The 26512-nt window shown below is 41.6% G+C and overlaps 1 protein-coding gene across 1 annotated transcript in view; it reads right to left on the reverse strand.

Moving 5' to 3' along the window:
• The window catches only part of L3MBTL4 (L3MBTL histone methyl-lysine binding protein 4), a 342274-nt gene that overhangs the window by 164334 nt on the left and 151428 nt on the right, over positions 1-26512 (reverse strand). The window contains 1 exon segment of the mRNA XM_058556539.1: positions 14081-14183. Within this exon segment, the coding sequence (XP_058412522.1) occupies positions 14081-14183 (103 nt within the window).

Consider the following 26512-nt stretch of genomic DNA (forward strand, 5'->3'; position numbering starts at 1 on the left):
ACCTTACACACAGAACGCACAGTTTACAAGTTGTTTTCACAAACTGAACACATTCCTGTCACAAGCTCCAGAACAAGAAATAAAACGTTACCCCAGAAGCTTCTCCATTCTCCCTCTTCCAGTCACTCCCCCTAAGGATAACTACAGTCCTGAATTTTTGTATAGTAGTAAATTTTGCCTGTTTTTGTACCTTACATTAATGGAATCATTCAGTATTTACTAGTTGTGTGTGGCTCAGACGTGTCAGTCAACGTTACAGTTGTGAGCTTCATGTGTGTTGCTGTGTGTAGTTAGAGTCTGTGCCTTCTCCTCGCTGTAGAGCATCCATTGTGTGAATATGCCACAATTGATCCCTTCACTGTTGGTGGGCATTTGTAGATTGAGGTTTGGACTATTATAAATGGCGCTGCTGTGAACATCCTGGTACATGTCTTTTAGTGAACTTATGTGCATGTTTCTGTTGGGCATTTAACTAGGAATGTAATTGCTATATCTTTTGAAATTAATTTTGGTATTTACTACGTAATTGATGCTTACAAGAGTCTATAAAAGGCCTCCAAGACCAAACTCCATTTGTCATATGCAGAATTGTTTGTGCTCCATTCATACTGGAGCCTTCTGCAGCATGTATTAACTGAGGTTGATGCCACGGTGTCTGTTTTACTAATCAGCATGATCATTTGTAGATACGTGGCACCAGAGTATTTAGTTTGGATTATTGATCTAGCACATCTAATGCAATCCTAAATCCTCCTCAACTGCACCCACTGTTATCACTGAAGGGATTTGGAAAATTCAGTGATAACAATGATAACAGGTAATACACCTCTTCCCTCTGGCTGCACACAGACAGTCAGATGAATGTAAAATCTGACGTATGCGGGCACTGAAGCATCAGCAGAAATTGCAGTGTGACGCTGTATTTATTATATCACCAAAATGAGAATAATCGAGACAAAGGGATTACTAAAATCATCATACTTAGCTTGATATTTTCATAACTAAAGTTTTATCTCAGATTTCTGATTTGTAAGTTTCTGACTGATATTTCGTGTTTTGTAAGGAGTATTTTAACAGCTCTACACACCAAAGTGGAAGTAGACATTCAGGTAGTTTATATTCTTCATTTCCTATAACAAATTATGAGTAACAGCTACAGTTGTCTATACGAGTCTGTGTGTTTGCATGTGTGTGTGCTGGAGCTGGGAATCAGAAGTTTAGAGCTTGAAAGGAATCCTGGAAATCATTTTGTGGTGCATTGTCTCAAGTGAGAAAACTTTTCTTAACAGTTTTATTATCCAAATGTAATAGGTTTGTGTGTAGTTTACTATCAATTTCCCTTTCTGATCTTAAACTTCCTAATCTACACGTGAAAGACATAACTTCAATTACCACTTCAGTTCCACACATGTGTCTGGGAGTGGGAGGAAGAGTACCAGATGAGAAGGTAGACGACATCCACTTGAAAATCAGCCACTACTAGCTGTGCCGCGATCAGAAGACACAATTTGTCCACGACTTAACGTTTTTCACTCGTAAAATAGGGATAATAAAACTTACATAATAGGGCTGCTCTGTGTATTAAATAAGATAAAGCATGTGACACATTCCGTATGTGGTTAAATGATATACAAATATAACATATTGCTATGATTGTCATTATTATATAATAAACTCTTTCCAAAGGAAAAACATCAACGTTCTAATTTTGTGTCAAACTTAGTCCACCCTATTGTCTGCATTGCAAGTGACATTCAATTATTTTTGAAATAATTATTTTTGTACTATCAACATTATCCTCCTTCACAAAAGCCAGACTGGCCCTGGCTGCATTATTTCCTTGGATTTTAGCCATCATATTTTAATAATGATGTTTATCTAAAATTAAGAAAAGAATGATATATTTAAGCTTGATTTATCTATAAGAAAGAAACTATAGACAGTGACAACCTTCTAGGCTTAGGGATATTATCTCTTCGGAAAAAGTAATCCATTTTAATTCACATTACAGAGTTTCCCATGCATTCAGACTAGCTGGGACAAATTCTTCAAAAATTTGAGTTAACTCCAGGAAATCACAGTGTTACTTATGGAATTACATATGTTTTCCAGTGCCTAGCAGATAATGGAAGGATTGTTAATCTTGACTCTTGGGGCATCTTTAGGAAAGGATTATTCCAACCCAGCTCCTTTTGCTAGCAATAGTTTTGCAGTCATGGGCCTTTCCTTTGGAACACAGGTCCTTGACTCATGATCTTTACATCTAATAAACAGTGAAATCCACATCCAGGTAAGTTACTTGCAACTGGAATAAGTTCTATCCAGGCAGCATGCTATCGATCTTAAGAGAATTATGTTGATATGTACGTCATGGAGTAAACAATATGTAGATCCCGTAAGTAAAAAGGAAATGAGAGGTCACCTGGGCCCATCATCTGGTTTTGCGGATGAAAAACCTGAGGCCCAGAGATGACATGAACTTACCCTTCGTCCAATCACCTGAAATTATAAGGAATATTCTTATATGACTTTTAATTAAGGGCTAAGGCCACATGAAACTGTTTTTATTTTGAAAGAATAAGTAGAGAAATGGTACATTCCACTGCAGGCATGTTCATGTGTTAGGGTCAACCAAGAACTTTGCATCTGAAATGTCTGTCTCCCATAGCACCTGCTTAAAGCAGAGCCACCTTCGGAAGTAAATGGCGGTGGGATGGTAAGAAACAACAGAGGCCAGGAAAGCTTGCAAGGAGGTCAATACAATCACACATGGAAAGATCTCACAGAGGCACAAAAGACCAGACTAGCTTCTCAGAACATACATTCAGGCAACTTCCCCAGTCCTGAGGGAAAGAAGGAGGAACTGAAAATGGTAAGGGAAGAGATGAGAGACATGAGGGACAGACGCAGAGGATCCAATGTCATTGAACAGAAATTTGGAGAAAGGAATACAGTTAGAATACAAACAAAACTTTAAAAAAATATATGTGGAGACAAAATGATCTGATATGAAGGAGGACTTTGGCCTAACAACTGTGAAAGAACATGGCATTACAGGTAAACTCAATGACAAGAAAACCACATCCAGACATACATAGGGGAATTTTAAAATTTCACGTATATGTGTGTAAAGATATAAAGGTGTTCTATAGGAAATCTTGATAAAAGGAGGGCAGGCTGCCTCAAAGGACCATCAGTCAGGCTGTCATTAGATTTTGCCAACAGTACAATAAAAACTAGAAGATGATATGAACCAACATCGACAGAACTCTGAAAAAAAAGATCTGGGCTCAAAACATCTACCTTCTCTCAAATTGCTGGTGGGTGTGATGCCTTCTCTGATATGTAAAGATTTCAAATACAATATGCAGGCACTATAGACAAATTAAAACAATTCTTGAACAGGACTGTGCTGAAACAAGGAAAAAAAAGATGTTTAGTCAAGAAATGAGGAAATTGTGGCTGGAAAGGACTCAGGTTACCACAGAACCAGAAAAATACATAGAAATAAAGGTACATGGTTGTTTTAAATGTGATTGCAAAATTGTTTACCCATTTTCTTTTCTTTCCAAAAGTTGTCCTCTACTGCTTAAAAACTGGAAAGAAAAAAAAAGAGTAAGGTATATAATCTCAAATTCAATTAATACAAGTAGGTAAATTGGATTAGGGAAAAAAGAAAAGCATTTAGCATCTCAAGTTTCACAAAAGAAAGCTAAAGATTACAGTTCTAACGGCTTTGATAGTTAGGTAAATGTAGGTTTACAAATGCATCTGAAAAACTTTAGCATAACCATTAAAATAAATAAAAGCCTTCCTTCTAAACTAGAAGTTATCGACAAACAAAGTGTTCTAGAAAAGGAAGGAATGAAGGCCCTCTCCCCTGACCCACCACCAGCATAAAAACAAACAAACTATTTAAGGCAAAAAAACAAGTTGGCATACGTACACTTTACGTAATAATTATAACGATAGCTGCACATAGGTCACACCGTGACCAACAAGAAAAGACGGGATTTTATTTTTAAGAACTTATACACTTTTCACAAAAAGTATACCTAAATAAAATGACAGATTGGTGGCTTCGCAGAAATCCACTAGCTATCTCCTGCTTCGTTTCTGCTGGATTCCACTTTATTTCCTACTTTTACATTCAGTCACCTATAATTATCAGCATGTCTTGTGCAGGATCAATTTCTTCTTGGATACTTACATAAAACTTTCAATTTCATCTTCTTCAGCATCGGTAGTTGGAGCACAGACTTGGATGATGGTCACGTTAACAGGTTTTCCCAGAAGTCTGATTAATATTATCCGTCAGACCTTGCATTACAGCCCCTGTGCCTGTGTGACCTCCTGCCTCTGTACCAGAGCCACTCTGTTTCTTCTGAGTCTGTCGTTTCCAGAGTAGAATACTTGTAGTTGTCTGACTGAAAGGGTCCCATTGCAGTGCATTTTAGTTGGTAACGCCGCACACTGCGGTGTTCAAATGGCTGATTCCTTGCTCTACAATTTCCTTCACCGGGGCTCACACTTCTCGCATTCCACGTTCCAGTGGTGTGTGTGGTCCAGCCTCGGCCTTTCCTCTCTCCTTCGTACACTCCAGCCGCTGGACATCCTCCCGGCTTTAGTCTGGCTGCCTCACTAGCAACAGTGCTATTTGTATTGTTCTCTCCTCTTCCCCAGGAACTGTTTGAGTGCCTTTGGGTCTCATCTTCCAGAACTATCTCACATTTCATTTTGGACTGTCTCATCATAGGGTTTTCAAGGTAAAGAAAAGTTTAAAAGAAAGAGAAAAAGAAAAAAAAAAATAAAGCGAAATCAAACAGCATGAAAAAAATTGGACTAGGAGTCAGAAAGGAAGCAGGAGACCAGCTAGCGGATTTCTGCAACGGCAGCAACCTGCCCGCCACAAATCCACGCTTCAAGCAACCAGACAGACAACTGCAGACACGGACCTCACCAGATGGCCCGTGTAGAAATCAACCAGGCGATGTAATTGAAAGTAGGAGATGGAGAAGCTGTATTCTTTTCGTCAAAGCAAGACCAGGACCAGATTGTTGTCTTGACCGCGAGCTGTGAGCATCAAATGTCAGAGTAAAGCTGAAGAAGAGCACAGGAAGACTCTCAATGCCAAAATGTGAGCTACGCAACACTCGCGACAAATTTAAAGTCCACATAAAAACTAATCTGCATTGTTAAACTTAGTTGACCGAGAACCAGAAGAACCATGGACTGAAACCAGAAATATTATTAAGGAAGAATGCAAAAAGACAAAGCCTGAAGTGGAAAGAAAAGAAAAATCAAGATGGAATACAGAAGAAACACTAAAAATTCTTAAGGACAGGAGAGAAGCAAAAGTAAAAGGCGACAAAAGTAGGGTTCAAATCCCGAAATGCAGCTTTCCAGTCACTGTCACATAGAGGTTAGAGATGCTCTAATGGCCACTGCAAAGAGAACCACAAAAAAGGAAGAACAAGAGGTCTCTTCCAGAAGATTCAAGAAATCAAAGGGAAATTTAAACCTAGATGAGGAATGCTGAATGACCACCAGGGAAGCACACTATCTGATCAGGAGAAGACAAAGGGAAGGTGGAAACAGTACACTGAAGATCTATACAGAAGAGGCAAAACAATGCAGATTCCTTTGAGGAAGATTCCTTTGAAGAAGAACCCATAATTCTAGAAAGTGAAGTGAAAGCTACCCTGAAAGTAGTGGGAAAAAATAAGTCACCAGGGTAGATGGGATATCCATAGAATTATTTCAGCCACAGAGACTGAATCTGTCAAAATCCTAACAAGAATATGCCAACAGGGCCGGCCCCCGCGGCTTAGCGGTTAAGTGCGCACGCTCCGCTACTGGCGGCCCGGGTTCGGATCCTGGGCGCGCACCAACACACCGCTTCTCCGGCCATGCTGAGGCCGCGTCCCACATACAGCAACTAGAAGGCTGTGCAACTATGACATACAGCTATCTACTGGGGCTTTAGGGGGAAAAAAGGGAGGGAGATTGGCAATAGATGTTAGCTCAGAGCTGGTCTTCCTCACAAAAAAAATAAATAAAGTTTAAGAATATGCCAACAAATATGGAAAACAAAACAATGGTCTACAGACTGGAAATGCCAATCCCCTAAAAAGGAGATGCCAAGGAGTGCAGTGACTACAGGACGACTGCTCTAAATTCCCATGCAGGCAAAGTGATGCCCAAGGTGATGCAGCAAAGGCTTTTACTTCGTATGGAGCAAGAAATGCCTGATGTTCAAGATGGATTTCAATAAGGGAGAGGTACACGAGATCTACCTGCGATTATTCGTTGGCTACTGGAGTGCTCCAAAGAATTTCAGAAGAAGGTTAGTCTATGTTTTATAGACAACAGTAAAGCCTTTGACCACGTGGATCATGAAAAGCTGTGGGCTGCTCTGAAAAAAATAGGCGTGCCTCAGCACTTGACTGTCCTGATGCGTGACCTGTATTGTGGGCAAGAAGCCACGTCAGGTCAGAACATGGAGAGACAGAAGGGTTCCCTATAGGCAAAGGTGTCGGACAAGGGTGCATTTTATCTCCCTGTCTGTTTAATCTGTACACAGAACATATCATATGAAAAACTGGGCTAGACTCAGATGAAGGAGGAGTGAAAATTGGTGGAAGAAATATCAACAATCTAAGACACACAGATGACACCATTTTACTGGCAGAAAGCAGCGATGACTGGAAACGACTTCTGATGAAAGTGAAAGAAGAAAGCGCCAAAGCAAGACTGTGTTTGAACATCAAAAAGACAAAAGTCATGGCTATAGAAGAACTACACAAGTTTAACATAGACAGTGAAGACATAGAAATTGTTGAAGACTTTGTTATCTTGGTTCAGTCATTAATTTAAATGGAGACTGCAGCCAAGAAATCAAGACAAGACTGCCACTCGGAAGGGGAGCAATGAAAGAATTAGGAAAGATCATCAAGTGTAAGGAAGTGTCATTAGAGATCAAGGCCAAGATTATCCACACCCCCAAGTTCCCAATCACTGTGTATGCGTGTGAAAGCTGAGCAGTGAAGAAGGCTGACAGGAAAAAAATTGGTTCATTTGAAACATGGTGTTGGAGGAGAGCTCTACAGAGACCCTGGGCTTCGAGAAAGACTAACGGGTGGGTCCTAGAACAAACTAAGCCTGAACTATCACTGGAGGCAAAAATGATAAACTGAGGCTGTCCTACCTTGGACACATCATGAGAAGGCAGGAATCTTTGGAAAAGACAATAATGCTGGGGAAAGTAGAAGGCAGCAGGAAAAGAGGAAGACCAAATGTGAGATGGATTGACTCCATTAAGGAAGCCATAGGCCTGAGTCTAAAGGAGCTGAGTAGGGCTGCTGAGGACAGGGCATTGTGGACATCACTCATTCATAGGGTCGCCAGGAGTCGGAGCTGACTTGATGGCATGTAACAACAAAGACGATGACGTGAAAGGCTAAAAATAATAGAACATGCAAAGATTTTCTGAACACACAAAAGAAGAATTCTGTTTGGCACTATTAATATGAGACAACACAGAGGTCAAGGAGAAAATAAGGATGAAGAGTCATTTCTACTAATATAGAATCCAGGACACAAAGACACAACGGTCATGAAACTAATGCACCAAGTAATATCTGGTTAATGTATCTGAGGAATTTTCAACAACACGAGAAACTACTTGATATTTTACTGAAAAAAAATTACAAAAAATTGTATATCCTGTCTGGTTCTATTCATGGAAAAATATATATGTATATATATATGGGGGAAAAAGCCTGAAAATGAAACAGATTTAAGGCATATAACTTTGTAGTTGGCATATGAGTGGTTTTTATTTATTTTTTAATACTTCTATATACTATCCAAAATTTTAATATTGACCATGGACTAATTTTGTAATAAAATGGTGTCAATTTTAAAATAATGTACATGGCAATATTTCTAATTTTTGAGAGAATGGATTTTCTTTGTCTATATTTTACTCTGATTTTGGTTTTTAAGGTGATTTAAAATTACCATATATCACCATTTGGCTTCCCATTAACCACTGTAAACTGTTCTCACACCGAAATAAACCAAAGCCACATCTGCTTTCATCATCTAGGAATACAGTTTCTACAATCTTGGCAATTCATGTAATTTGGAACTTTGTACTTAATAAAATCCTTAGAATGTGTCAAAGAATACAGGATCTTTGGAAAGCAATGCCCTAGTTGCCATGACACTAAGCATTCCACATGCATATTCCACTGAGCAATCTTCTTCCTTAAAGATAGGAAAAAAACATAGAATTCTCACATAATCATTTCCCAGTTCAGTAAAATCAAACATATTCACTAACCTACAAGAATTTTATAGTAACAGATAGAAGAGTGGTTTAAAGATTCATGGATGATCTTTTGTTTCATTATCAATGCTTTTATTAAATTGGGTAATTAATCTTGTCATTTTGATATTTAAAGTGTTATCTAAAGTCAGATACTCTTTTTCCTTTTACTTATTAAAGTAAAAATACATCTGCAAGTTTATTTTTAAATTTCCCCCAGTCCAATTTCACTATGTGATAATACAAAGTCAGAGAACATGACAGGCCAGGTGACAAAGGAATCAGATCAATGAGAACACAGGTAATGAAGGCACTCTCTCAGCAGGATAGAAGTTTTAACTAAGATGACAATAAAGTAAGACGTATTATGCATATAAAATTAAAGCTATGCCTTTGGGAATCTTTTTGCATATAGTATTCCAATCAGCCATTTTTTTTTTTTTTTTTTTTTTTTTGTGAGGAGATCAGCCCTGAGCTAACATCCGCCAACCCTCCTCTTTTTTTGCTGAGGAAGACGGCCCTGGGCTAACATCGGTGCCTATCTTCCTCCACTTTATATGGGACGCCGCCACAGCATGGCTTACCAAGCAGTGCGTCGGTGCGCGCCCGGGATCCGAACCAGCGAACCCCGGGCCGCCGCAGCGGAGCGCGCGCACTTAACCGCTTGCGCCACCGGGCCAGCCCCTCCAATCAGCCATTTTAAATTCATAAAATTTATTGAGCCAAATTTAACAAAAACTCATTGCACAAAATCTTTTATTTTCTCTATTTATCAAGAAAACGGTGCTGTTATGATGAGGTAGAACAATTGCAGTGTTAGAAATAACGTCATACACTATTAGCTGAAGTATTATTTGGGGGGGAAACAAAGTTTTAAAAATAAATTAGAGGGCCGGCCCGGTGGCGCAAGCGGTTAAGTACGCTTGCTCTGCTGTGGCGGCCCCGGGTTCGCTGGTTTGGATCCCGGGCGCGCACCGACGCACTGCTTGGCAAGCCATGCTGTGGCAGCGTCCCATATAAAGTGGAGGAAGATGGGCACAGCTGTTAGCCCAGGGCCAGTCTTCCTCAGCAAAAAAAGAGGAGGATTGGTAGATGTTAGCACAGGGCTGATCTCCTCACCAAAAAAAAAATAAATAAATAAAATAAAATAGAGAAAACATGGCAGATTGGAAAATTGAATTTTTCCTTTTTCCTTGATAATAAATCCTTTCTCTCACTACTAGAAAAATAAATGAATAAAAGGATATAAACGCATAAAGACAAAGCACAAGAGAAGAAATGATAGCAGATAAGTCAACACAGTTTTGAAGGTGGAAAATGCGCAAGCTGAGAGCCAACAGCTTGTAGACAGAGGATGCCATAAAAACACATCGGGAGAAATTTGGAAGCACTGTCTCTGCTAGAAGGAACTTAGAAGAAGAGGCCTACTGCTGGTGACAAGGGTTCCTCAGCGTTGTCCGGTCCTGGCCTGACCACTGTCCAGGAAGCTCAGCAACTGACAGGCCCCAAGTGCGCTCACAAAGCCGCGGACCAGCTTTCCGGTGCCTCACTCTCAAGAGTGAACGCAGAGAGAGACTGCCAGGATTTGAGAAATGCCTTTCATATGACAGAAAGAAGTCAACCAATCTAACCAAAAACCAAATCAAAACACAAGAACCTGGAAAAAAGTCGAGGCAGGGAGCAGGGAAAAATCAGCCTCGAACTCTTATCTATCAAATGAGAACAGGAGGCAATAAACACAAATCAGAGAGCAAGGAAGCCTTCTCAGAAACTGAAAAAAAAAATCATAGTATAATTAGAAACTCCAATCAAAGGACTGGAAGACAAAGTTGAGGAAACAGTCCACAGAAGAGAACAAAAGACAAGGAGTTGAAAGCTAGGAGAGAACTCTGAGCATCCATGTGGGAAAGAGCACCAGCAAACACAAGAGAGAGCCCTGTGGAAGAAACAACCTAGGGACTTTCCCAGCAATGAGACGTGAGTTTCCAGAGTGAACCAACGGACGAATAAGGCCCACGGCAGAATATAAGGGGCAAAGAGAAAGTCCTGAAAACGTCCGGGGCAGACTCTTATGGAGGTGGGGGAGGGAGAACAATCCTTTTTGTAAATTGAAATTTGAATGCCAGCAGACTTCTGGTAAACTTAAGGAAAATGGAGCAATGCCTTCAATATTCTGAAGGAAAAGGTTTCCAACTGGAATTTTATCCACAATTAAACAAGTGGTTGAAGAGAGATAAAGGATATTTTAGATATACAAAAACAAACAAACAAACAAAACTACCTCCCACAAATCCTATCCTAAAAAGCTAGGAAAAAATAAACCAAGGAAAAGAAGACTCAGAATGCAAGAAAAAAAGGACCTGACAGAAGGGAGGCAAAAGGAATTCCAGGAGGCAGGTAAGTCCCAAGAAGATGGCTGTGCAGCTCATCTGCAGAGAAACCAGTTCAGATTGCAGGACGAGGACAGAGGGCCCCAGAAGGGTCACCTGGTGCAAGAAGGTGTTGATTAATGGACCACCTGACATGTCCGACTGCATCTAAGAAGGGCCTTAGAGGTGAGAGATAATTAAGCAGCAGGGGTTTGAGCCCGCCCTGAGCAGGGCTGAGAGGAGTCAGGGGCCAGATGGAGAGGTAATCCTAGGTTGCACTGTGATGCAAACAGGGAGTGTTTCCTCAAAATCCACCGAGAGGCAGCAGGACGGCAGAGGAAATGTTGTTTTTTTAAAATTATTTTATTGAGGTGATATTGGCTTAAAACATTGTGTAAATTTCAGGCGTACATCACTATATTTCAGTTTCTGTATAGACTGCATCGTGTTCACCACCCACAGACCGTCCAGTTTTTATCCATCAGCATACACATGTGCCCCTTTACCCTTTTGCCTCCCTCTCCCTCTGGTAACCACCAATCTGTTCTCCTGATCTATGTATTTGCTTGTTTATCTTCCACATATAAGCGAAATTATATGGTATTTGTCTTTTTCCGTCTGACTTATTTCATTTAGCATAATGCTGTCAAGGTCCATCCATGTTGTCTCAAATGGCAAATTTATGTGGAAGAACAAAATACCCTGAAGAGCCAAAGGAATCCTGAGGAAAAAGAACAAAGCTGGAGGCATCACACTCCCTGAATTCAAAATATACTACAAAGCTGTAGTAACCAAAACAGCATAGTATCGGCAGAAAAACAGACACACAGATCAATGGAACAGAATTCAGAGCCAAGAAATAAACCCACACATCTACAGACAGCTAATCTTTGACAAAGGAGCTGAAAACATACAATGGAGGAAGGAAATTTTCTTTAATAAATGGTTTTGGGAAAACTGGACAGCCACATGCAAAAGAATGAAAGTAGACTCTTATCTTACACCACACACAAAAATTAACTCAAAATGGATTAAAGACTTGAATCTAAGACCTGAAACCATGAAACTCTAAGGAGAAAATATAGGAAGTACGCTCTTTGACATTTGTCTTAGAGGGAACTTTTCCAATTCCATGTCTACTCAGACAACGGCTTACATGAGCCCTGCTCTGTCATGACGAGGTCTAAGACAGGAGAAGAACCAGGACCCGATCTCCAAGGAGTCACCCTGAGCAGCCCTGTGAATTGTGAGGTCTGGAGATATAATGTCTTACGACTTCTAGTTCCCTAAAAAAGTCTCATTCTTCTCACTACCACACGTGTTCAGTATTTCATTTTTTTCCCTAAGCTTCATAGAATGCCTTTCTTTAAACTCTTCTCTATTTTTACATTCTTCTAGTTTCTTCAGAAGTTCTGAGGCCAATTTTTAAAGGCTGCTTGGTGGAGAAAAACATATCAGATATTCTCAATAGTACTTATAAATAGATCTTACAAATAAGAACAACAATTAGACCTATCTACATCATGCTGGATGAGAAAAGTTCAGAGGAGTTGCTGGAACAAAGTGGAGTGCACCCCTTGTGACTCTGTTCACAAGGTTTTCAGAATCCAAGTCGGGGAAGACGAATGAGCTACACATAAGAACAGTGTGGGAGGCACGTCAGCTGTGATGAAGTGGAAGAAGGGGCCTTGAGTGAGCTACTTGGCAATCTGAAGGAGCTGTCCAGGGTAATATTTGTTATTTCAGCCCCGGTGCCACAGGAGGGTCAACTCCAGAGAACACTAAGGAACAGACCAACCACAACGTTATGATCTGGCTAACTCTGAGGATAATAATTCAGGTTTTGAAGAAGGCACTAAGATGGCCAGTTATTTCATCTGGAAATACCTGCCACTCAAAAATCTACCATGAGAAAGCAGGACATGGTAAACTCTCTCACGGCTGTCTTACAGACCTTTCTGTGCCATCCAATATGGTAGCCATTAGCCACGTGTGCCTACTGAGTATTTGAAATGTGGCTAAGTGTGACTGAGGAGCTGAAGTTTTAATTTTATTAAATTTAATTTAAATAGACACATATGACTGATGACTACCATATTGGACCTTGCAGCTCTAGATTTAAAAACAAACAGAAAACACACACAAGACAAGCCTGAGGAAAGTTCTTCATAGCCATATACCCCTAGGGATGTCTGGAAATGGATGGCTTGATCACTCCAACAGGGTTCTCACCTAATACAGACCACCATCCCAAGGATGTGAGCGCTCCTCTCTCTCTGCCCCTCCCTCCATATGTCCTTTACTCTCTTCCTCCTTCCCTCACACAACACTACAGTGTGTCTGCCAGGCTAGCTCCGCTCGCATATTTCACATGTCCTACATGTTTGCCCAAGTAACCGAGGGGTCTGGATGTCTTTATTTCTTTTTTATGGATGCTATATTATATTCTTTTAAGTGTTACTATTCATGTGTGCTATTTGGGAGTGTTTACCATTATTTCTTACAGTAACATTTGCTTTGATTCATGTAGAACTGTTTCAAGCACTGGTTTGCAGGACTGCAACTGCCTGATAAAGCAAGGATTTCCATTTGGATCTCTTATCCAAACAAATGTTCTCTTGCTTCACATATCATATGACGTTCTTTTCTCTCTATACCTTCTAGGTATGATATTTGTTTTATATATTTATGTATTTGGGAAAACTCTGTTCAGTTTTTATTTATGTATTCTGTAACTAGATTACCAATATGAATATACATTCATTATTATTACTATACATTATTTTACCAATTGATGGGGACAGAAAAAGCAGTAATTATTCATACTTATTTTTTGTTACAAGCATTATCCTCTTCATACTATTATCAAACATTTAAAACACAGGCATATTCTGCAACATAACTTCACACTTATTATTTTCTATTCTATCATCTCATCTCCAAATGAATAAGAAATAAAGAAAAAGAAATAGGGGCAAGGTGAAAACAAGAGAGGAAAAAAGGTAAGATGTTCTGGAATTTCTCTGGAAGAAAGCAAGACTCAGCACTTGTGTGGAGAAAATTCAGGACGAGGGCAGGACTCCGAGTGGTGAGTGTACCCGAGGGACTGTGTGGGTGTTCAGAAAACTGTCAGAGAGCAGGGACTGGGGGAAGCATCGTGGGTCTGGGCACGGCCTCAGGAGTCCAAGGAGGCTCCAGGAATGCAGAGGTGGGCTGAAAGACAGCAGGAAAAGGCGAGGGAGGCCTGAGGAGCACAAAGAAGGGAGTATGAGGGAGGTGTTTGGCTCCAACAGAGTCAGTTTTGATGCTTCCTATAGCTTCTAACCTGCATGATGTTTTAATTCATCCCTGAAATAATTTAAACAAGAAAAAAATTTACCTGTGATGTCCTTAATACCGTGGACCACAGATATGGCCTATTCCTTGGCACCCTGGAGTAGGACAAACAGCTTGACCTGGAAGGATTTTCACATCATTTGCTCCTTCAGGAAGTAAAAGAACCTTGAAAACACTCTCAGTAAAGAAGAACTGGAAAAACTAAAATGTTTCAATGATATTCATTGAGACGTCACAAATTAAAAACAAACCATCACCAAAAAACATGTATTGGGTACTTGCAATGTTTTATAAAATTATTTAGCAGAAAATATCAGTGCTGTAATAGATAACACTACCAGCACCTAATATCAGGAGCAGAGCAAAATAAATAGGCATTGAAGAAATTAAAAAAAAAAAAAAAACAGATAGGAGAACATTCACTTATTTCTTTCAGAGAAAAGTACTGGTAAAGGCAATACAGCAATGAGCTGGGAATGCGCACGGGTGAGGTCTGGTTTGTGGTTCCCCATGAAGCTCCCACTCAACCACAGCAAGGCTCTCCCAAATGCCAGACAGACAGACACCGAGCTCGCAAATGGGGCAGGCCAAAGACAGCGAACGTGGCCCTACCATGTTACTCCAGTAGCTGTCAAGCTAGCTACAGAAAGAGCTGCCTGACCCACACTCTGCCCTACCCTAGCCACTGCAGGCCAGAGACAAATCTGTCAAGCCGAAGACGCAGCCTATCACTAAAGATGATCAGGATTAAATCCCCTTGCTCTGTTCTGTGATTTTCCTCAGTCTGCTCTTTCCCCCGCTTTCCCCCTCCATCTACACACACACAGCTATCAGCTCCCAGAATGTTCTATCCCATACTGTCATACTGTTCTGGGCCTTATTTCCCTGACAATCCCATACTTTCTTTCTCCCTCCCCAGCTCTCAGACTTCCATTTCCTGTTCAAGCTCCCTATTTCTTTTTCCCCTTCTCAACATTTTCTCCATCTCCTAGCTCTAATTTAATCTGGCTGTTGGGTGGAGACATTGCATCCTGTAGCCTTCCTCAGGAGAAAATGTTCATTTTCTCAAACCCCAAGTGCCTCAGAATTGGTGAAGAAGTCAGTGCCCTCTTTTTCTCCCAGTGCCTCTTCTAGACTCTATTTCTTTCATATTCTTTTAAGACTCTTGCTCTTCTGAGGCTGACAGTACAGGGCTCTATCGCCACTGGCGCTCTCACTGCTCTCACTGATCTGTCTCTGTGACCCCATATCACCCAGGGAAGACTCCGGCACCTGGCTCACCGCGTTCTGCTCTGTCCCAGCTCCACCAGTCACCTTAGGCAACCTCAATAACCACTCGGTCATACTGTCCCATATGATGCCCTCACAGATCATGAACCAACTCATCTCCACTGGCCTCTTCCCCCAAATCTACCTGAGCCACACACACAAAGAAAACCCTCTGGATCTTGTCATCACTCAAAATGGCAATGCTTCCAAAATCACTAAGCAAACAGCCTAGCTGACTACAAAGTCATGTCGCAGTCAGATTGCTTGCTCAGGTATCCCAACTGCCGACGATGTTTTCAACATCACTGGAATTTCCAGACCACTAATTTCCCTTCTTTCCCATCATCAGCTCCTCTCTTCAAACTCCCTTCCCTCGTCTTAGATCCTATCAACCAGTATCTGACCCTCTATTGCAAATAACTGAACTCCCTTGCCTCTCTAACCTTTTATCACATCTGACTATGAAAAAAAAAGTTAGCCATGGGTCAACTGTACTATCCTGCCACTCTGTGTTTTGCATAACTAAGTTCTCCTGGGAAAAAAATTACACAACAGTGCAGATTGGGTGTTACCAAAACCACTGTCTTCCATGTCACCTGAGCCTCTCTCCACTCCCCCAAACCTTCCACTCACCTCCACCCTCTGGCTCGCAGTAGCTGAGCGTGCCTGCTACTTTACTGAGAAAATAGGAGCCTGCTCACCCGTGTGCCATCATTCCTCCTTCTTCCTTTCCATCATAAGGCCTGGAGCATTCTCCCCTCCCCAAAGCAAATCCCTCACCATTCATGTTTGGATCTCACCCACTTCCCATTCTTCAGGATCTTTAGGCTATCATATACTCCAATTGCTCCTGAACTATTGAATCCTTTCCACCAACATTTAAACATACTTCAGTTCCTCCCATTATACAAAGAAACAAGCAAAGACAAAGCAAAACAGAAAACAAAAGCCTAAAACTCCACTTGGAGCCCACATTCCCCTTTAGCTGCTGCTCACACTTCACCCCTTCACAACCAAACTTCTCATAATAGCCGTCTCTATTTCCTCACATCGTACTTCTCCAGCCACATCAACCTCCCTCCTGACGTCACCAATGACCTTGATGCATTGAGCCCAACATGCACTGAGCACACATCCCACTGGATGTCTTGGCAGTATTAATCACAGCTGGCTCTCTCCTTGAATTGTGTTGTCCACTGCTGTGGTGACATCGCACCCTGACAGTTTCTCTTCTGCACACAGGCATTCTCTGGTAATCTCCTTTGCCAGCTTCTCCTCCACTAGTTAACTGTAAAATGTCAGAGAACCTCAAAATTTGTTCCTGGGCCATCCATTTCTACAGTTTCAGTTGCCAACTGTGTGCTAAAGATGCTTGTAGGCTACAGCCCAGACCTTCTAAGTACCAGATCAATACATTCAACTCCGTACATCTCCACTGGGATCTCTTTAAGATTTCAAACTCAACATGTTCAAAACTGAAGTTATCATCTTGTCCCCCTAACTTCCTTTTCCTCCAGAGCTGCTCATCTCAATAAATCGCATCACAATCAATCAATCCCAGAAACCTGGAGAGAATCCTTGACATGTCCTCTCCCTCATTTCACTCCACCCCAACTTCCAATCAGTTCTCAATCTCCTAAACATTTCTTTAACTGCCAACTTATCTTCATCACTACTGTGACTGGCCCAATCCACGTCACCATCATCTCCTCCTTGGAGAATTTCAGTAGCCATTCTTAACTCCTTCCAATCTATTCTCCATCTTGCAACCAGAGTGATATTTTCAAAACACAAACCTAACCATATCACTTTCCTCTTAGGACCTCTCAGTGTTTTCTCATTATTGCTGGGATTAAGTCCAAAATCCTTAGCCTGGCCTACTGATCTGACTCCTATCTACTTCTCCAGATATATCTTACTCAATTTTTATCCTTATGCAATATTCTGCACCCATACTGGCCTTGTCCTGTTCCTTGAACCTGCCATGCGCCTTCCCAACTCAGGGCATTTGCATGTTGGAATGAGCTTCTTCTCTCCCAGCCTGGATAACTCCTACGTATCTTTCAGGTGACAGCTTATACTCGACTTCCTCAGGCTAACTTCCATGAGTAGGTTAGGTTCCCACTTTGCATAGCATTTACCTCCACTACAAATTAAATGATGATCTGTTTAATGTTTGTCTCTCTCATTAGACTGTAAGCTACAAGCTTGAGTGTACTGCACCATCGTGTCACCAGCACCTAGTCTGACACAGAGCTGGTGCTCAGGAAATGCTTACTGAACGAATAGAGGAGCATCCCATAGTTCTTCTCTCAAGACGCTTATAGTCAAGAAAAGAGGCTTACATACAAATCAGAAATTAGCATTACAGTGTGATTATGCATGAAAATACTGACTGAGGCTGGGTCCCAATGTGTGATGATATTAAAACAAATATTTATACCTCAAATAAATTTTCATTAAATTTACTGAACAATAAGAAAGTATGTCTGAGACACTTATTATGCTCTCACAACTTTGCAAAACACCTTGAGGGACAAATAGAGAGAAATGAGAGCTGCCCTATCCAAAGGTAGCTTTTAGACACAGCTTTAAAAAAAAAACAATTTGGGGGCCTGGCCCCGTGGCGTAGTGGTTAAGTTCAGCATGCTCTGCATCGGCAGCCTGGGTTCACAGGTTTGGATCCAGGACAGGGACCTACACTATCTGTCAGCCATACTGTGGCAGCGACCCACATACAAAATAGAGGAAGATTGGCACAGATGCTAGCTCAGGGCGAATCTTCCTAACCAAAAAAAAAGAAAACAATTTTTAAACAAATCTGAGGAATTGATGTTTAAAAACTGTAAACGAGTTCTTAATTAAGAAGTATGCTTGTTTCAGTCAGTAAATGAAAGGATCTATGAGAAAAGAAAGAAACACAGGGCATAAAATAGACTTCTCCAAACTGCGCCTCACAATCCAACACCAAGGCGACCGTCACAAAGGCCTAGAACACGAAACCCACAAACCAACTAGCCAACCTACAAATACTCTCCATCTGCTGGCTTGGATGCAGTTCTGTGTGGACGACATTCTAGGAAACTCTCAATGAACTCTACTTAGTATTTTTTTTTCAGGACTATTTTAATGCACTCGATTAAAGTAATGTTTAAAGTGATCTTTTACATATTTATCAATGCATATTTATCTCTAGAGCCCTGACGGGAGTCATAATTCTCTCCTTGTCATATCTGAAAGGAGAGGTATGACCTCAACTATGGGGAGAAGAGTTATCACATTAAGAACAGCAGCAAGGGACACAACAAAGAAGGGGTCAAGAAGAACACGCAATGGAAACGCACAAACTCTAACAACTTCCTTGGTAAATTTTGTGTGAGGAAGTTTGATAGGTTGACTTGATGGTGAATTAGACAGAAAGCCATCTGTTGGGTAAAAGAAACCTGTAAACTCTATAACAGTTCATATGACTGCCTTTAGGATAAAGGGAACCTGTGATAAAAATAGTGTTTTTCCCCAGAAGAAATTGCATTTTCACCAAGAATATCTTACTTGTAATGTGGATATTTAGAGAATTAGGTCTCAAGAAAAAAATGTTCTCAGCTTAAAATCACTTCCTCAGAGAGACTGTCCCCACCACATTACCCTTTCTCAAGTCTCTTTATCACTTTCCTTGAAATTATCTTCCTAGTTTATCTGCTTATCTCCTGTCAGGTGAGTCACGTGAGTGAGCACATTCACTGTATCTTACATTTTTACCACTGTATCCCCAGCACCTGCTACAGCAACGACTGGCGCAGTAGTTACTGAATAAGTATGATTTATGGATGAAGAAATCATCATAAAGACAACAACAGTTAACACCTGTTAGCATTACTTTGGTATATCCTGACCACAATGCTGTGAGATAATCATTATTTTGTTCTCATTCCAGAGCTTATGTGTCTAAAATCAATCTCCAGTCTTCCAAATACTGTGAGGCACTTGCTATATCTAGCAGCATGAATAACTCCTAATTTATTCCAAGTCTTCTATGAAAATCTTACTCAGGCAGGAGTAAAAATAATGGTAGAGTTCTTTTTGCAAGGACAAAAAAGAAAGGGAAAATACCCTTGGAAACTGGAAACTATCTGAGTAACGAACAATGCTTCATACTCCATGATACTGCAGTAGACGTCCTCGCGGATCCCCATCCACACGGCATTGCACGGTTACCAGAAGCAGCCAGACCAGTCACTGTGTTTGCGTGCCCTATGTCCACGCCCTCCTTTCTTGACAACAGAACCCTAACTGGGTTCAGGGCAGCAGTGTGCCCCGCTAAGAATGTTGGCTTTCCCAGCCTCTCTCACATCCAGATGTAGTCATTTGACAATGTGTCCCAGACAATGAGACCTAAGGGAAAGTAACGTAGGGGTGTCTATCAATGCTTTCCCTTCCTACTAAAAGGGCGATGCTGGTGCTGCTGTGCCCTTTCTCCTCTTCTTTGATCTTCACAGCACACTCAGGAGGTGACAAGCACAAGGACAAAAGCAAACCTGTTAAAGAGGGCAGAGAATAAAGGAAGACAGAGCCTGGACCCAGCACAGGCCAGGGTGGACCTACCACATCAGTGTCTGTCATGTAGGAAAAATAACCCTTGCTTTGATTAAGACATTGTAAACTGATTTTTTTGTGTTACCTGCAGCTGAAAAATCCCTAGGATAAAACAGCAGTTTTATTTAGTTTTTCCTTTCATGAAATCAAGCAATTGTTCCAAAACAAAAACTGGAGTTGCATGTTGGCATTAGACCTATTGCTATGTAAAGACAGCAAAATCAAGAAATAAAGAAATTGTACTCATCTCTAGAAAATGAGAAAGGAAACTGTCTCTCATTTCAAAATGGCCCAAATTGGCCATCATGAGTGATGAATGAAAAGGCTTATTATCCCACCCAGAGTGGATTAGAGACTGAGATCTCCTCCTTCCCTTCTGAGTAGGAAGCAGTTTCCTCTCAGAATTGTTATCTTATTTGGCATAGGGATGACCCAGAGCAGAATGACAGTACTGACACTGACTGAAGCGAGTTAAGATGATCTATTCATTTAAATACTTATGTGAGCTCCAGACTGATGTTGGCCAGCATCAGAAAAGAAGGATCAAACAGCAGCATTCTTAACCTTATTTCAAAAGTAATCACGCACTGCTGAAAAAGTATTCAGTTCAATCTGATTCATTTAGCAAGTTTTTTATAGAGAAACGACATTAGCATTGGGTAGTAATATCCACGCGAGGATATACAGAGAAGTCAAGCAGATTTAAATGTTGTTGATAACAGGCAAGTTAAGATTCTTTATTTCATCTTATTTTTTAAATAAAAATAGCCACTGAGGGTTATTCATTCATTTAAAGAGATATTGAGTGCCTGTTGTGTGCCAAACAGTATTCTGAGTGATAGAGATACAGCAGCAAACCAAACAGAAAGACCTGATCCCTTAAAGCTTACCTTCTGATACCAAAGACAGAACAAACAATCAAATAAGAAGCATAATATAATGTCAGACAGCGATGGTGCTAGGAAGATAAAGTGGGGTGAGGAAGAGAAGGTATTAGGCTGAGACAGAGGATGCTTGCTAAGGCAGGGCAGTCAGGGAAGAAGCCCTGACATGTGAATACGACCCTTCAGGAAGTAAAGGCATGATGCATCCTGGGAGGACAGCAGGAAGCCAGCGTGGCTGGCATTGCACGGACAATGGAAAGAGCACAGAGATGAGATCACATGGCCACAGGGAAAGAGTCTTGTGTTCTGGGTTTGATGGGAGACACTGGAAAGTATAGAGCAGGGAGCATTTACTTCTACTGGAAGCCTGTAAAGGGCTTGAGGCAGGCTCTGCATTGCGGCTAGGACTAGAGGTATCGGTGGAGAAGTGGCATCCATACCTAGTATTTAAAGCCATGAACTAGATGAGATCCCATAGTGAGTTAGTGTCAATGGAGAAGAGAAGAGCCCTGAGGCCTGAGCTCTGGGAAACGCGATAAATAGGGACTTAAGAAGAAGGTCATGAGAAAAGAGGCCAAGAAAGAGCAGCCAGGGAAGTCAGAGGAAAGCCAGGAGAAACAGGCCCTCCACAGAGAAGGCACCTGAAGAGAGTGTGCCCAGGAGCTTCAGTGGCTGTGTGCAGTGGTGCCGAGGAATGAAGACCTACACGCTGGCCGTGGGTGTGGCAGCGTGCAGGGCTGTGAGGACTGGAACAGAATATTTTCAGTGAACAGATGCAAGCAAGCTGGACAGAAGTTCAAGGGCGAATGGAAGAGAGAAATGGGGAAAGCGTAGTTTAAACCAACTTTTTGGGGGAGTTTTTATATAAAAGGGGGTATAAAAGTGGGTTTCTGGTCAAGAAAGTTTTCTTTTTTTTTTGAGGAAGTTTGGCCCTGGGCTAACATCTGTTGCCAATCTTCCTCCTTTTTTCCTTTTCCTCCCCAAAGCCCCAGTAGGTAGTTGTATGTCATAGTTGTACATCCTTCTAGTGGCTCTATGTGGGACGCTGCCTCAGCATGGCTTGATGAGCAGTGCTTAGGTCCGCCCCTGGGATCCGAACCAGCGAACCCTGGGCCACTGAAGTGGAAGGTGTGAACTTAACCACTACGCCACCGGGCTGGCTCCAAGAAAGTATTTTTATCATTGTTTTTGTTTGAGTGATGATGAGGATGTTTCACTAGAGGGAACATTTGATCATGTAGAAAGAGATGGTGTAACTGTGAAAAAAGGTCCTTGAGTGGGTGGGGGGGGCCGGTGGCCAGTGAGGACTGACTGCTGACGGAGCAGGGACTGCTCCCTGGTTCCTGCGGGGGAGAAGGCGAAGCCCCCTCGGACAGACAGGGTGTGTGCAGGTGGCACGACGACCCCTCTCCACTGAGCGCTTTTATTTTCTCAGCAAAGCAGGCAGTAAGATCATCAGTAAGATTAAGAAGGGAGCAAGGGAAGTAACAGCATTAAATCTAGAACTTAAAAAATATCAAGCAAACTGTCCAAATATGCACAATTCTCATTTAAAATAATTAAGCCTTCACTATCTTTATATTGAACTGGAAACTTTTAGGTTAGTATCCTGGAGATACTAACCCCCCCATCCCCATCCCCCAGGAGATTGATATTATAGTTTGCTAAGAGGATTTAATGAAATAATTATCCTTGAATGTTGGAGAATGTAAGTAATAAGCATATCTTTCAAATTGAAATTATAGGTTAATCATACCTACTCTCCATCTCCTAATGAAATTAGGGACAATAAATACCCCTTGTGCTATAATAATGAGTTTCTCAAAAAGAAGAAGAAAATGATGTGACCAAACACCAGGGTTGCTTGTACTAGGTTTCAGGCTGTCTGATTTCATGATATATAAACAAAACAGAACAATAATTTTGTGAGGTGGAAATGCAACAAAAGAATTTAGAAAAACGTTCCCCAAAACGTGAATGTTATACTCACTGGATGATCTAGAAAAACCTTTAATGTATAGCATGGCAATAAGAGTAGAGAAAGGTACACCACCCATCTGTCTGGTGCAGGAGAGCATTCAACAACGTGGTCCTGTCCTGAAGGACCAATGAATGTAACAACGCTAACACTTACTCCGCACGCAGAAACAGCCGTGTGGTACGAAGGGAGTGCAGCAGCTGCGGGCAGTTTTCTAAGAGTCCCTTCACACGTCTGACAGAGCTCCCGAGGAGCTAGAGTAAAAAGCAAAACATGTTCTGTTGGGCTTTGCTCAATATTTAAAAGGATATACCAGAGCAGCTGGCAGAGGTTTTCTTAGCAAAATATAACAAAATGCATTCATCTCATGTTGAGCTTTAAATAAGAGACAGAATAGTATAGAGGATGATTGGTTAATTATACAAGGATCCCAGAAAAAGAGGGTCTCATGTTTAAATATGGGTACAGTATCAAGGAGACCAGAGGTTTGCTGGAAAATGTGATGACTCGACCTGATGCAGTTGGACCAAGCATCTTAGATCTGGTTGTGTGTTGGCATGAGCCGCCGTTAAGGACTGGAGACAAGACAGTAAGGGAAGGGTGAAAGGTATTAACTGATATATGGCAAGAAGGACATTAAAGCGGAAAGGGAGAAATACAGATTTAATTTGAGATATCCCTCATTCAAACATGTCACACTAGCATTTTAAAGTAAAGAATTTGTACCATCAATTTATACCACAACTATTTAAATACACAAAACGAGGCTCTGTGTGTACAACCGAATAGCGTAAATCTTCGTAAAATGCCAAGCTGTTTTGTAACCCAGCTTTTAATCTTTCAAAAAATCAGGAAAGATTTTGTGAGGAAGATTAGCCCTGAGCTAACATCCATTGCCAATCCTCCTCTTTTTGCTGAGGAAGATTGGCCCTGGGCTAACATCCGTGCCCAACTTCCTCTTTATATGGGACGCCACCACAACATGGCTTGACAAGCAGTGCATCGGTGCATGCCTGGGATCCGAACCTGTGAAACCCAGGCCGCCCAAGCGGAGCGCCCACTTAACCACTAAGCCACCGGGCCGGCCCCTGAAACACTGAATGTTAAGAGTAGAAAAAGCCTTAGAGATTACTGGCACACAAAAAGATTGGATTACATGTCACTAAACTAAACTGAATTAAACCTACCTCTAACTGATAATCTTACTGTGAGGGACTGAAGAGTAATATGCCATCTATAAGTATTTAATACAAATACTACGTCACTAGACCATCCGATTTCATATTTTTCATTATTTATATCTCTGTTTCTCAATTTCTTTCTCTTTCTCCCTCCCTCCCTCCCCCTACTTTGCCTCAAGCAACAAGATACTAAATAGAAGCCACAGGATGGTAACTTAGATCTTCCTTATTCCTAGGATCTTTCTCATTCATATGATCAGAGGGAAGGGACAGGGCTAAAACTGTAAGTACATCATGGTCGCTTAAGAATTGGTTTTGAGTTTCCCCAAGGACTGCTTTTCTCCGCTTTACCAAAAGAGGAAATTAGTTAATAAGCTCCATTTTCGTTGAAAGTGTCATGCATAATTTGCTGACTAAAAAGTCAAACTTACTAGTTGCTGACAGAAATGTTATCTGTTTTTGTAACCAGACATTTATACATATAGAAATTATTTAGAAGAATTAAATACACTCTATAACTCACCCCACTCCAAAGTGGGGTGAATATTACATCTTTCCAATAAACTGCAAATTACATCTACAGCAGTAATGATGGCATCCACAATCCCTGCTCAGATCAGCCTTGACCTACCATAGCCACATTAGGAACTTCCATTACCAAAAAGCTTTGGACCATTCTTAACAGAAAATGTTGGGAGTCATTTGAGAAGACCTTTATATATATAAAGATGTACATATATATCTTTTTTTATATACATCCATATAAAATGTAATTAGTAATTATATTTCTCCCCATGGCTTCTACTCTAAACCTAACTCTACAGTTAATGACATTCCCACATTGAATAACTTATGACTAGTCTTGGCAGAATAGCTGTGTTTCTAATGGGAAAGAGATCCTCCACCCTGATGTCTATAATAGATGCTTGTCTGAAACTGAAGGAGCAGCTCACCTGCCCTCCAAGACCTGTGCACTAGTTTCTTCACTGGCGGCTTTGAATTGGTCTGGATTACAGACCTGAGAGAGAAGGAGAGGCCCTCACTGAGGGTAAGTGTCCATGCTGCCCCACAGGGAGCTCCATGCAAGGAGAGCGATTAGACCAGATTCCCACATGCGGCCTGATCAAAAGAGCAAATAACGATGTTTCACATACAGTATAGGTCTAAAGCCACTCCATTCAGGGAAAGTTCCCATCATAGGGTCTGACCATCAACTTCTAACCTGCCTATGGCTGTGTGAGTGTCCACAGTGCATGGACCCCAGGGACTGCCATTTGAGTCCCATCTAAAGCAGCAAGACAACGACACGCCAGGCTCCACAAGGCCAGAGGCCACGGACTCCGCAGACCAGGAGAGCCCGGGAGTCCACTAGAAGAAGGAGAGAGGGCCCGTTACTGGCACACAAAGCTGGAACGGACTCAAAGATGTTCAAACATATAAATTTCCAGGTCCCACAAAACCAGAATTTCAGAGGTAAGCTTGCGACTCTTATTTCCTAAGTGTCCCCACCCAGGTTGCGAAACACTGCCCTAGTCCATCCACTTATTTTTGCAAATAAGGAAATAAAGGTTTAGAAGGCTAAAATAATTTGTTCCAGATCATAAACCATATTATGGCAGTTAGGACAAGAATTCAAGTTTCCTAACTTGCAGATCTGTGCTCTTTTCACTCTGCTACGCTGCCCAAAAAGCAACTGCTATAATCAAACTTTTGTGTGTTTATATACACAAACTTTCTTAATCAACTATTCCTAGCTTTAAAAGATAGCAAGGGTAGCCATGCACATCAAGGTAGTCAGACATCTGAAAGGAACGAAGTCTGGGTGATGCCACCACAAGACTCAGTGATGGACGTCCGCAGGAGCACGCGCAGGGAGTCAGAGACCACCACTCCTCTCCTCAGCCCTCATGTGCTCCTCACAATGGGCGTAGATTCCTCAGCTAGAGATGGTCCTGGTGTTTAAAAATACAGTAAAAGGAAAATATAACCCCAACAACACTAAAAAAGCGTGTACTGGGCCGGCCCCGTGGCTTAGGGGTTAAGTGCGCGCTCTCCGCTACTGGCTGCCCGGGTTCGGATCCCAGGCGCGCACCAACACACCGCTTCTCCGGCCATGCTGGGGCCACGTCCCACATACAGCAACAGGAAGGATGTGCGGCTGTGACATGCAACTGTCTAGTGGGGCTTTGGGGAAAAAAAAAAAGGAGGAGGATTGGCAATAGATGTTAGCTCAGAGCCAGTCTTCCTCAGCAAAAAGAGGAGGATTAGCACGGATGTTAGCTCAGGGCTGATCTCCCTCACAAAATAAATAAATAAAAATGCGGTACAGTTTTCATACAGCATGATCCTCAACTCAGGCCAATGTGTCACCTCACGCTCAACATGTGCCAGCTGTCGAGTTCAGTGACGGAGGGATGACCCACTGTGCTGGGCCTACTGAGACACACTTCTCAGTAATCGTGACCAAACACATTTTTTGCCTTACTTGCTAAATTTAGCAGCTAAGGCTAGAACAAGATGTGACTCCATTGTGTGGCTGAATTTTCTCTGGCTGCCTGGCATTGCATAAC

This window comes from Diceros bicornis, chromosome 16 (assembly GCF_020826845.1).
Source record: "Diceros bicornis minor isolate mBicDic1 chromosome 16, mDicBic1.mat.cur, whole genome shotgun sequence".
NCBI classification, from domain to species: Eukaryota; Metazoa; Chordata; class Mammalia; order Perissodactyla; family Rhinocerotidae; genus Diceros; species Diceros bicornis.